At 36.3% G+C, this 13,992-nt stretch overlaps 1 protein-coding gene across 1 annotated transcript in view; it reads right to left on the bottom strand.

Annotated features, from left to right (window-relative positions):
- Positions 1-970: 970 nt before the first annotated feature.
- LOC140144117 (uncharacterized) overlaps positions 971-13,992 on the bottom strand; it is a 48,186-nt gene continuing 35,164 nt past the window's right edge. The window contains exons 2-5 of the mRNA XM_072165955.1: positions 7,569-7,780; positions 3,932-4,030; positions 2,809-2,915; positions 971-1,177 (exon numbers count right to left, since the gene is read on the bottom strand). Coding sequence (XP_072022056.1) covers positions 971-1,177; positions 2,809-2,915; positions 3,932-4,030; positions 7,569-7,780 — 625 coding nt within the window. The remainder of the gene's footprint in view (positions 1,178-2,808; positions 2,916-3,931; positions 4,031-7,568; positions 7,781-13,992) is intronic.

Here is a 13,992-nt window from a genome sequence, read left to right as displayed (position 1 = left end):
TTATTGATTAGGCGCGTATATTAAAAGCACATCTCCTTTGCGTGTATAGCAGAAAATTATAATAGAATGTTTGGAACTTTCTTTCTTTCGTTTATTTATTTATTTATTTATTTATTTATTTATTTATTTATTTATTTATTTATTTATTTATTTATTTATTTATTTATTTATTTATTTATTTATTTATTTATTTATTTATTTATTTAATTGGGCAATTCCAATTAATAGAGGCCCTGCATGAAATTATCGATTGGCTCCAAGCAAAGGATTTGAGCCGGTGTCCTTCACCGTAGTTATGGCGGAGTGCAGTCCATTCAAAAAACTATCTTTCTACCAAGTATATTTTAGTATACTTTTTGTATGCTGTTCAGGGGACATCTCTGACATTCATAGCAGTGAAAAAAATTCTGTTGCAATTAGTGGTGAGTCAAAACCCACTTTGACTGGACTATATTTGATCGTAGTGCAGGGTTATGTGTGTGAGACGAACTGTCACGGTAGATTGCAATCATGCTTTTGTTGAATGCATTTGAGTAGTCCGCCATATGTACGGGATGATACGTCACATGCAAGGCCTCTATAACCACAGTACCCCTGTGGAAGATTTAGCTAACAGAGGGAGAATGTGTTTTGAACACAGCATATACAATTGGGTAACTTCAATTTGAAATACTCACTCCATTTTTGGAATATATTATAAGAAAAGACATATTACAGAGGGAGTATGGGTTTCAAAATGAGTAAGCCTGACCAATTACATTTGAAAAACATACTCCCTCTGTGGAAGATATTCCCAAAATCTTCCACAGGGGTAGTGTGGATTTCAACCGGAATAGCCCATTTGAGCCATATTATATTACTCATCAACTATTATAGAGACACATTAATATCCATTATTGGTATAAATTAGAACAGCAAAGGGTTCTTGGTATGAAATCCAGGGGATTGTAAGGGTAAACAAGGACCAAAATTAAACATGGGCGCTATCAAATGATTCACGAAAAGTATTATCTAATCGATCGGTATCTTCCTTTATATCGATCATGGAATACGATCTATGCTGAGGTAAGGCGTTCACCGTATGCGTACTATTCGTCTTCCGCGTCCACGCCACACGTCGCTTTGTAACCGCGTGTACTATCCCATCAAGCCAATAGGTAGACATGGTTCCTTTGCCCTGCAAAATATAATCAATCAATTAATCAATCAATCAATCAATCAATCAATTCATCGATCAGGAATTAAATCAATTAGTCAATTAACCACTTATAATATTTCAATCGATCAAGTGATCATTCAATCGATTGATCGACCTATAAATCATAGGCGTAGATCCCGGGGGATGGGGATTTTGATAGGGATTGGTCCATACAATCACCTCACCTTCCACTTTGACGCCCGTTTCTCACCAAATTAACCTCATGTTTTGGCATATTAGCCTAAAAAGTGCCATTTTTTTTCATTTATTCTGTCGTCAAAAGGGGCTGCATTCACTATACTTCAAGAATTTTTTCCTAACCACATCCCCCACTGTCAGAAAGACAACTACGCCGATGCTATTAATTAATCAATCAGTAATTAATAACAAAAAATAACACATCATTCATACCTTTTTATTAACCAGCTAAAGATGACCTTTTTACACATTAAATTAGCTCACAAACACAATTGCCGAAGTATACAATGTACAATGGGTCAGTTCAAGTGTCCGAGTCCCGGGGTCTGAGTTTGTTTTGGTTTTTGTAATTTCTGAATGTGATTGGCAGCTTCTAATAAACCCCTAGTGTTCCCTTATTAAAATTTACAAAACGGCATTTCCTTCAATCATGCCAGCAGTCTTGATGTGGATTTATTATTCTTTTCAGTAATTTGTAAAAGATCCACTACAAACATTGGTCGGTAGTTTGTTAACTTTCATACGCATGGAAAACCTTGTGCGATTCGATTGAATAAAAAATACCGGGATTAATAATTTGTGATATCAAGGTATCATTTACAAAACTATCCATATCTTGAAAAGTATTGATGCTATGTATTTAATTTTGGTATAATTTTGAAGTTTATTTTCCCGTGCTTTCATTTGTATTCAAATCATGAAAGGTCAAAAATGCAACTTGTTCCTGGTTTTGTCAGAACGGGTCACATTTTTTGTAATTTTTTGCATTTTCGGTTTTCATTTCAGTTGAAATTGTTATATAATCGTGTGACCACAGAATCGCTTTGATTTGTCAATCTACATTTGAAAGCCTAGTTTCGATCTACAAATAATCCTTATCCTTAAATATAGAACCTCCCGAGATTTCAAAAGAATAGACTTCGAGTGATGTAATACATATCTATCCAAATTAAATTGGAGGGGCATCGATTGAAGCTAAGACTACCGATAAAAAAAATGAGAATTGAGTAAATCGAGAAGGTGGGGGTGTTGGGGGGGGGTGTATGGGGAGTGGGGGGGGGGGAGGGAGAAAGAGAAACAAAGAGATTGGATTTCTATGTATGGCTTACCCGCGAACAGCCCACCTTGGTCTGGGCGGATATTTTAAAAAAGAATTTAGAAGAGCAGCAATGACATCACATACATTACATTCCAGATGTGAAATCTACATCGTCTTGATTTTTGCAGGATATATTGGTTTAATAAAGTACAATTTAATCGTGTAAAAAAGGAATTTTTAAAAAGTCAGTGAGGGCGTCCTCCTCAGCAAATGTTATAATATGACTTTAAGTCGTCACAACATGAGCAGGTTTAGATTTATAGCCGGTTACATAAGTGAGGACTTTCTTTTTGTGTTGTGTTGAATACGTTACCTTGACTTGGATCTCTCCTCTAGGTGTTATAATGCATCTTCCTAGGTTACATGTACGTTCACATTCTAACGCTTTCTTCGTATCTTCACTTATATGAATTTTACGAGCTGAAAATGGTACAAACAACAAAATTGAAAGTAAAAGCAGCTGCATCCTGTTCTTACGGTTACCATTTAGTAGACTTTATAGATTACATTAGAAAATCATTAAACCAGCGACTCGATTGATTTTTAAAAATGTTGGCAGGGGAAAAGTTATAATGTTAAAGAGCATTGCCCATCTCATGATCTTGTCCAGCCACACCATGAAGGAAATGTTCAAGGTTGGATTTTTTCAATAAAACTCTGCCATGTCTGTTATCAGCTAGACGACGTGTGCAAGGTATGTTTGTCTGTGGTGAACTAGAATGTGGCAACTTTAAAGGAAATCTCTAGATCAAGGAGGTGATTAGAATGTCCTTAGGTTTGAGTGCACAAACCAGCTTCACTCTAGTGGGTCCGGCCCACTCTGGCTCACACAAATCTGGTATTGATATTTACAAAACAAATGTTGTATATTACAATATTTCACACATCGACTGCGCAGTGACAGAAGTGGGTAAGTGCAATAGCTGCCACGTATAACTGCCATGTGTAGATGAGTACAATATATTGTGTCACAGTTTCTGTGTCTACTTCTTTTTTGGATTTGCGCCACTCACGTCGCTTTTGGCCGCCACACACTGAGCTGGGCCTTGACGTGCTGGAGTGTCTTTTGGGAGTCTGTACTAGACTAATTAATGTCTAAAAGAACTGAGACAGCTGAGACGACCAGATTGTTCGCGCAAAAAGGAATGGGCTGTAACACCAGCACAATAGAATATAATGACACTATTTTTAGACTTATTAACTCTAAATTATAGCTCTTTGGAACAATGGCTTAATAATTATGCTCATTTAGAGAAAATAATTTCCAACGAATTGTACATTCTGTGTGTACGTACAAGAAGCACCAGGAGATTTATTGTTTATAAAATGTTCGGTGTAAATACACCCAAACGTCTCCAAAATATACCCAAATGTTTCCAAAATACACCCAAATGTCTTTAAAAATTATAATACACCCAATGTGTTTTGTTACTAACCCGTTCCCATGGTTTCCATTCGAGAAGCTGTGTTCACTGTGTCACCAAAGAGGCAATATCGAGGCATTTTGAGTCCAACCACACCAGCAGCACACGCACCTTGAAACAAAAGGTGATATAAGATATTACAAAAACAAAGCAATTTCCGCCCAATATTTTCTCTGTAAAACTTAACACTATTTAGCTATGTTTTTTTAAATACATGTAGCCTGCCTATTACATTTCAGCCATGGCTGCTCTTTAACAGTCGGATGGGTAAGAATTCAAGAGTTTTCACCCGCCTAGCGATTGATATATATTTTTATTATTGTGGGCAATGTCAACAATTGTTGCTGTATACTCGGCCGGTATTTTGTTAGAATTACAGATCCCATTGACGAGTAAAAGCAGAATGGGCTATTCAAAATCAATACACTCCATATGGAAGACATGGAAAATGATGGAAAATAATCTATGGAAAATATCGACATATGGAAAATAATCTATGGAAAATAATGACATATGGAAAATAATTTCCCACACAGGGAATGAAGTTACCTGAACTGGTAACTCCTTTTGAAAAATACACCCCTGTGTGGTATATTAAGGTAATGTTTTCCAGGAATTGGATTTTGATTGAAATAGCACAATTTTAGAACTTTTTTACGTATGTATGTTTAAATCAATTCTTGCTGGCAATTTTGTGACCCAAACGAATTTTTTGTCTGCCCACGTCCCCGTGATGACAAGGTCTACCAGTTTGTCATTCAGCCAGCGGAAATGACCCAGACGGGGAATCCGTTCATTTCAAACTTATTCATTGATTTCTACATGCATAGTGAATTATAATAATGCATAGTGAATTATAATGCTTATTCCTCATAAGCATTATTTCTTCTCATCTGTTACTTAAGTGATTAACGCTGGTTTCATACTTTCTGCCGCTTGCCGCTGAGCGGCGTGACACTTCATCATGCCGCTTGTACTTGTCTGCAAGCGCAGCGGCACATCGCTGAGCGGCAGCGGCATGACTCTGAAAGCCACTATTCGCTATCGTAGTCCGACGTCACCAGGGGCGTAGCTAACCCTCTCTGCCAGGGTGGGCAAGGCTCCAAAACTTCCCCAAGTTCATTAAGAAATAGATCAAAGCGAACGAGCGGAGCTGGCGTGGGGTCCAGGGGCCCGCATTAGGGTTCTGGGCATTTTTATACCTTGAGGAGAAGCCTCCTTGCATACATTTGTAAGGTTTTTTTCTTCAATGTCTTCCCATTTCTCTCAATCCTTCCCTCCCATTAAATTGCTTCCCTCTAAATTACTTCCTCTCTGTTGCTTTTCCTTCCCTCTTGACCCTTTACTAATTTATTAAGTTCCCCCTCTTTCCGTCTTCTTTCATATTCATCAATTTCTTCCCCTTTTTCTCATTCCTTCCCCCTTCCATTACACTCACTTGAATTACTTCCCCCTCAAATCGCCTCCCGTTCCCTCCCTTAAATTTCCTTTCTTCTTCATATTCTTCCATTTCTTCCCCTTTACACTCCTTCCCCTTGTGCATGAATTGCTTCCCCACAATAAACATGCAAGTTCTTTTCTTTACCTATTTTTTCCCTCTTTCATTCCCCTTTCCCTATTCCTTCCCCCTCCCTCTTAGGCTTCCCTTTTGTTTTTTCATTTCCCTCTTTTTTATTTATTCTTGTTTCCTCTCTTTTGCTTTTCCTTCCCTCTTGACCCTTTCTTTTCCCCATTCCTCTTCCTTTTCCCTTAGGCTATTCTTTTTTCTTTTCCCCTTTCCTCCCTCCTTTTTTCCCTTGTCCCTCCAAAATTCCCCCCCCCGATTTTCCCAGGGTGGGCGAGTCGCCCACCCTGCCCACCCCTAGCTACGCCACTGGACGTCACTTCCTGCCGAAGTCACAGCTACTTCCTTGGTGATGGATCACGCCGTTTGCATAGCAACACTATACGCTGTACTGAACAAAACGACACGAGACGGTCAATAAATCACCTGTAAATTCAACATTTTAGAATCCCGATTAAAAGCCCAACATGGGCTGATGTTATCCATAGAATATTCCCACACTAGTAAACGCTGTGATTGCATATTATTTCGTTTCCCAAGTCACGGCAAACCAGAGTATATAAATGTGGGTTTTGATGACTCGATCAGAGAATCGCCATTGGTTTGTATGTAGAATTCGTAATATCGACTCACCAAAACACCGTTGATGTTCATCTGTTCGAAAGTCAAGTTTTATCCGTTTCTTATTTGTTTCACTGCCTTGCCAGCTTTTGCAAGATGTTTTTCCTTTGAAATCATGAGGTTACAGGTCTTAAATATGACTGGTAATTAATAATTTTGATAAAAATTACGGTCGAAGACGCCATACCGCCCGCCACAGTGAGAGGCAGGACAGGGGAATTCCCCGATGACGTATGCCGACTGGCTTGCGTACCATGCGTGTGGTTGGCCCGTTAGCAATGAATTGTGGCCAATCACGACGGTTAATAAATTGATTTAATTTAAATATCTTAAAATGTGTGCAACATTTATCTTTAAAATACATCTTGATAAATTTGTTGGCTGTTTTGAACTGATACAACGAATGAAAATATGTGCTAAATACCATTTATTATATTATATTAATTACCGGTAATGAAAATGATCTTACCTTTTTGAATACAATTTTTATTTATATATTGATTGATTGATTGATTTATGGATTCACTTATTAATGTATTCAATCATTTATTCATTTATTTACTTATTAACTTATTAATTTATTTATATAATTATTTACATGCTACTGCATGCTGACAAGTTAAACTACACACGGCATGCAGGAATCCCTGCGAATTCGACGAGTGCCGAGTCGATGAACACGGCGAAACATTGATACACATCTTATCGTTCTTTTGGGTTTTGGCTTGCTTTTACTTTTGCTTGTTATTTTGCCACATTCAGGATCAATGTAGGAAAAAATAACATCATAGAAATCACGTCAATTTTTCCTCGTCTAACAGTTTTTGTGTTGTTTTCGGCGAAATGCTGCATGATTCCATACATTGATACGGCAATTTGGCTGTGCATGAAAGCGAGATCCAGTCGTTATGGTAACGCTCCGAGGTCACCGATATGACGTCAGGACTACGATAACGAATTGCTTGGGCAAAGCGGTGGAGTGATCGATATATCGGATTGCCGCTGGTCACTGCTAGCGTTTCTGGTGCGACTGCGCAGTGAAGCAAAATCATCTTCACTGCGGCTAAGCGACAAGTGGCAGGAAAGTATGAAACCAGCATTAGGGTGCCCACTTTTTACCATTATACAAGAAGCAAATCTTTTGGCAATTCTGAATTTTCGTCTTTCAATTCAATGAAAATATAATACTACGTTGGTATGCCTCATTTCCACAGTTTAAATATGGTTTCCACTTTGAGATTTTGCCACAAATATTTTGGTGTCAATAATTAAGAGTATCCGTATGTGTGTCAATCCTTTACTTTGGTCTTTTTATCTGGTAAGGGTCAGTCACTGTTTCTGTCACCCATAATAATTTAAATGCAACTGTTGCAATCTCGTTGGTAAAATAGGACCAATTATCTTGGTAGACTATAACGTAATTCATATTCAAAACACCCACAGTATCACATTTATTGCACGTACCTGTATGTATCCCAATCCTTAGTTTGATCTTCTCATCTGGTGAATGAGGCACAGTTAATGTTTCTGTAGCACCGAGGAGTTCAACTGCCATTGTGGCTATCTCCCATGCATGTGCATCTGAAGGCTCTGGTACACCGGAGGCTACCATATACGCGTCACCCACCGTCTCAACTTTGTACACGTCAAATTTATCAATGCAGTCGTCACATGTGCTAAAACAGAGGACACAGAAAACTTTATTTTACAGCGGTTACTTTTTGTTCGTTATGAACAATTCCAACTTAAAACGATTTTGATTTACTCACGTTTTAGTGACGTTTCACCACTACACTAGTGGTTTCATCAGACTGGCTCACTAATGAACTTGGTCAAATATACCGTGTGTCGAAAGTCCGTTCCGCCCTATATTCCGACTTCTCCAGGAGCTAATCTCAATATGGAAGTACCCCCTCTGTTTAATTGCCTTTGTGCTACTAGCTGCAATGAACCTTAAGGCTCAGTGCAGCGAAAAAAATATGTCGGCCGTTGTTCTAGAATTTTAGAGCTAATTTTGTATGTTATGGCAGATTTAAATGTCTGCAAACCTTGATTTTCAATGGAAAAACAATAATAACCGAGGTTTGCAGACTTTTGGAGGTTATCGACCATAGAAAGACAACAACTTCAAATAAATTGCTAAGTGACATTTATATTAATCCAAAACAATAACCAGTAACAAATTAATATCAAATTAATTGTGTAAGTTTAATTTAAAGCATGTTAAAATGGTTTTTTCCTATGGGGGAGGAACAGACTTTTGACACACGGTATATTTTACAGCGATTTAATATTTCTTTTGCTTTGTTTGCTTGTATTTGTCATTAACATCACAAAATAACAATAAATGACAATTAAAATCTGGTACGCCCTAGACAACAACTTTACGACTATAATACACATTCAATTTACTTTTACTTATGCAAGTAAAGGACAGAATACAATATCACACATAATTCCTGTATTTATAAAATGTATCAAATTTATGGATTACCCCCCCCCCAAAACAAAAAAACAAACAACAACAACAACAACACAGTAGCTGGAAGAAAAGAGAGTAGCCATCGGTCTATCTTAAAAGGGCAATTCGTGATCCACAGCCTCATCCCCCACTTTTCTAAAAAAAGTTGAGATTTTTATACCACTGGAAACCTCTGGCTACATAATGTTTATGTACCAAAAATTTCTTGCAGATTAATTCGTTTAGCAAAAATATCATCAAATTTGAATTTCGTTCTGGTATACCAGAACGAAATTACAACAGTGGCCTATGGAGCAGTGTAATACACATAATCATGCATAACTCGCAACGCAAAATCAGAATCAACTGAAATTTTGGGAATAAGCTTTTTTTCGTGGATGTCTACTGAAAATTGTCATAAAAAGAGGATGCTAGGATCACGAAATCCTCCTTTAAGCAATAAATGAAAGTCGCTAAAGTAGTCAAATTATAAAAAAAAAAAAGAATATCCAGAGAAATATTCTAATTACCGACCAGTATCTGTATTGCCATGCATGTTTCTTAAAAATCTCTAAAGGATGGATTTTAATAGACGCATTTAAAATGTCCACAAAATCAATGGCGACCTTCTAAATATGATTACAAGTGCTTTCAATAATTGCATAATAGTCAATTATATATAGCAAACAAAACTCAATAAATAAACAAACAGTTCTGTTATTGTGGGTCATCTACTTATTTACCTGATCTTTTACCATGTTTACAGATACATTAACCGCTGTTTGGCTGTAACTATTCTGCTATTTAAAAAAAATACAGGGACCCAGCAAACACAAAACGTTTTCGACATCATTCGCAAAAGGTTATAAAAGGTTGTTCAGAAAACGTTAAAATGTCGGGTTATATAGAGGGTATGAAACGTTTTAATAACATTCCAAAAACATTTTTGAAAACTTGATACAAAACATTCTAAACGGAATGTTATTTTGGGGTTGAAAAATATTTTGCGAAAAATGTTTGCCCAAAATATTTGCAATAACGTTTTAAAAACGTTTTCATGACCTTTATATAACCCGACATTTAAATGTTATTAAAACGTTTTGAAAAAAACATTTAAAGAACATTTCTGTATTTCCTGAGTGCAAATATTTTAACATAATGTTATTTAAGTGTTGACAAAATATTTGGTAAAAATGTTTGCAAAAATAGTTTACAATAACATTTTTGAAAACATTTTAAAAATATTGTTGTAGTGTGTTTTCATACAAAACGTTTTAAAACGTTATCATGACATTTATATAACCCGACATTTTAATGTTATTAAAACGTTTTTATGTAAACCAAAAGCCAAAATATAACTTATTTAAAACGTTTTCGTGTTTGCTGGTGAGCTTATAATACTTTGGTGAGGGGGATGGTTACATTTCTATTTCCATAGGTTCTGCGGTTCTTGAGTTAAGGCCAATAATATATTAAACGATAGTTTTGGGGCTTTTCCATTCTCTTGGTCGGGCTGGCGTCACAAAGGGGAAATAGCCTTGTAAAACCATTGTGCGAATGTGCAGTTTCTCGAGCTGGTTGCTATGCGCGCGCTTGTGCAAAATGGACAAAGGGGACAATGTTCCCGGATGTCCGACCGAGTGAATGGCAGCCTTATATCAATCTTTGGGACTTATAGAACCCTCTTATGTGTCAGCTTTATAGGGATTCCTCGTCTGGGTCTGGGTCTGGGTCACATATTGCCTCTAGCTGCATGACAGACGGTAGAACTTGTCTGGGACAGGCAAAGAATTCGTTTGGGACATAACGTTGTCAAGGAGAATTGTTTTCAATTTCAACGGACATAAAACGTAACAAAAGTTCTAGAATTATGCTATTTCAATTGAAATCCATACACTCAATACTTGAGTGCAAACACTACTAGGCCATGCTCCCTCACCCCCCCCGACAAAGTGAGCTGATCCTGCTCGGAGGAACAGGTGTGTGGAAAAGTCTCAATTTCATGAAAATGCGCACATTGTTACGATTGAAATATTAGTCGAACGCGTACGCAATGACCATAACCTGATAACACTGTTCGAGAACGACATATCAAAACCGAACAGATTGACACGCATCGTCGTCATATGCGCTGGTATTTTAAATAACGAGTGTCTTTGTTTTGCCTAATCTGCCTGTGTCAAAATTCAAAGGGGGCATATCTGACAGTGAAAACTAACATTGCGTGGAAAGAAATATATACAAATCTACTTTATATGGAAATTTTACAGCATGGCTTTAATAATATTTATCATGCAATTTCAATTCAAAGTCATTTCAATTTGCTGAACAACATTTAATTCAATTTAAGGTCAACATTTAAAGCATTTTTCGTAACGTATCTCAAAGAGGAGATTGATAATAACACACGCATTACCGGAAGCCTTTATGTATATCTCTGATCAATGCAAATAATGTCAAATGCCTTCTATAATGATGCATTCTAAATAAATCACACAATTGGAAAATTACATTTGTAAAACCTTTTTACATCCTTGTGTGCTAGCATACCCTGCAAGTAGGGTTGCTTGATTTATCTCACGTTGATTTAAATCGCGATTTAAATCACATTTAATTTGATTTAGATCACAATTAAAAAAATGATAAATATACGAGGGTCATTCAAAAAGTTCTACCTCCACCATCACATCCCTGTTGTCTTACGTGCTAGGATATTGAAATTTCCCATGAGTATACTCTTATATCTAGGCTACAAGTTATTTTTTATAAAAATGTGATTTTTGGTTGTTTAGATATGTTAGTTAAAGTGAATACAGATTTGGTACGTCAGAAACGGTCAAAACCTGAAGCCAAAAGTTTAGTAAGCATCATGTTGTAGCATTGGATAATATCCATAAAAATGTTTTTAAGATGTGGTTGTCCAACTGCTTACTTAGATTAAATATCTTGTTCCTATTTGAGCACCCTAACATGGCTCGGGACTTCAAACAAAATGAAACATATTTTCTATTAGAAAAAAATCGAAGGGTTCAACAAACACACAAATAAACAAACCCAAAATATAACTTATTTAAAACGTTTTTAAAACGTTTTTGTGTTTGCTGGGAACACTACTAGGCCATGCTCCCCTGACATGCGCCGTATATTTAATACGTAAGGCTAATGTAACGTTAATGTAACGTTCAGGTAGTTAGTTGAATTTTGTTGGAAATTAAATGCATATTCAGTGGGCCTTTAAGAAGCCTTATGTAATTCACCATGGTCAATTAGTCGTTTCACGCTTACATTAACAAATTACATGCCAATTAGGTTTCGTTAGTTACGACCGTCAGGTAACAAATGTAGCATATGCATTCAAACATACAAATACTGATTTTTTGCACTCTGACAATAATGAATGAGAAAAATATTCCCTAACCAAAATGAAAGCGAAAATACCCGTCCCTGACAAAAAATTAAAGAGGAAAAATGTAAAGGAAACGATAAGGGAAAAAGAACCGGTTCCCATCAAAATCCACCCAGATCTGGCCAACATAGAACTAGTTCTAGTTCCTCGATAGGGGGTAAGAGCAAAGCGTTGACTTAATTGTGAATAATTTTGTAATGTCAGAGAGAGCCTGGTATGGTCCCATAAGCACTGAACAAGCATAAGGCCAATATTGACACAATAAAGTCCCTGTATTGAATCCCTTTATTGAAACCCACAGATAACGCCGTGTCAAAATGATGCAACCTGAAGTTCTTTTTCGTCTTTGCCCCCGAAATTGTTATTTTTACCCCCCCGAGAAAGGAAAAGCCTCCATTATATGAAAATTTGCACCTTTTTCGTATTGAAGAAATACATTAATCTCAAAGACATAAATATTTAGGTCTTTTTGGAAAACGACGGAATACGCACATCTTTAGGTGCTGCAGTTGTCACAAAACCTGACATTTTGGAAAAAAACGTCGATATACTAGTAGTCGTTTACTTGTTACCATGGTTACGATTAAAATATTAGTCGAACGCGTACGCGATGACCATAACCTGATAACACTGTACTAGTACGTACACAGCGTTCAAGAACGACATATCAAAACCGAACCGAGTCACGGCCGACAGAGTGACACGAATCGGCGTTATATGCGTTGGTATTTTAAATAACGAGTGTCTTTGTTTTGCCTAATCTGCCTGGGTCAAAATTCAAAGGGGGGCATATCTGACAGTGAAAACTAACATTTCGTGGAAAAAAATATATACAAATCTACTTTATATGGAAATTTTACAGCATGGCTGTAATAATATTTATCATGCAATTTCAATTCAAAGTCATTTCAATTTGCTGAACAACATTTAATTCAATTTAAGGTCAACATTTAAAGCATTTTTCGTAACGTATCTCAAAGAGGAGATTGATAATAACACACGCATTACCGGAAGCCTTTATGTATATCTCTGAATGCAAGTAATGTCAAAGGCCTTCTAAAATGATGCATTCTAAATAAATCAGACAATCTGAAAATTACATTTGTAAAACATTTTTACATCTTTGTGTGCTAGCATACTCTGCAAGTAGGGTTGCTTGATTTATCTCACGTTGATTTAAATCACGATTTAAATCACATTTAATTTGATTTAAATCACATTTTTCTTTTTAAATTTTTTTTATAAATATACGAGGGTCATTCAAAAAGTTCTACCTCTACCATCACATCTCTGTTGTCTTACGTGCTAGGATATTGAAATTTCCCATGATTATACTCTTATATCTAGGCTACAAGTTATTTTATAAAAATTTGATTTTTGGTTGTTTAGATATGTTAGTTAAGGCATGGGTTCATTAAAGTAGCGTTCTCCGAAAAGTTTTTCGATAAATTCATTAATTTCTCAAAAAGTAAAAATCTCAGTTTAATAAATAACGGTTAAAATGAAAGCCATTATTGGGGGCCTAATTATCGTATCATTATAATAAGTCTGGCACCAATGCAAGCATTTGTTTCGGTGTCCCAAATTCATAGTAAAATATGCTGACGCTATTTTTTACAAATCGCCTGGAATTGCATATTTAGGTTTCAGCGATTGCTGAAAAAGTGGGGTATGCTTATGAAAAGCGTTTCCGCTTGGAATGTAGATAGTTATTGTTGCTATTACTGTTCGCGATTTTAATTTATGCACTCTTTAGCCGACAATTTTCAATGCATTTTACACACTCAAAATGTCGCTCGCGTAAATACTGATATTTTAAACAGTATCCGTTTTTTAAACAAAACAACTGTCCACATTAATTCCCAAGACTTTGATGATAACATAGATACCAAATCAGACTGCATGTGACGAACAGATTTTAAACTAGAATTGACAGAACCAGCGTAGGCCCTATGAAAATGCTGTTTCGTAATAAATAACAAAAAAAAAAAAAGAGGGAATTTTTGACATCCTTTTGGCTG

The sequence above is a fragment of the Amphiura filiformis genome, chromosome 2 (assembly GCF_039555335.1).
Source record: "Amphiura filiformis chromosome 2, Afil_fr2py, whole genome shotgun sequence".
NCBI classification, from domain to species: domain Eukaryota; kingdom Metazoa; phylum Echinodermata; class Ophiuroidea; order Amphilepidida; family Amphiuridae; genus Amphiura; species Amphiura filiformis.
This window is presented reverse-complemented; position numbering and strand designations above follow the sequence as displayed.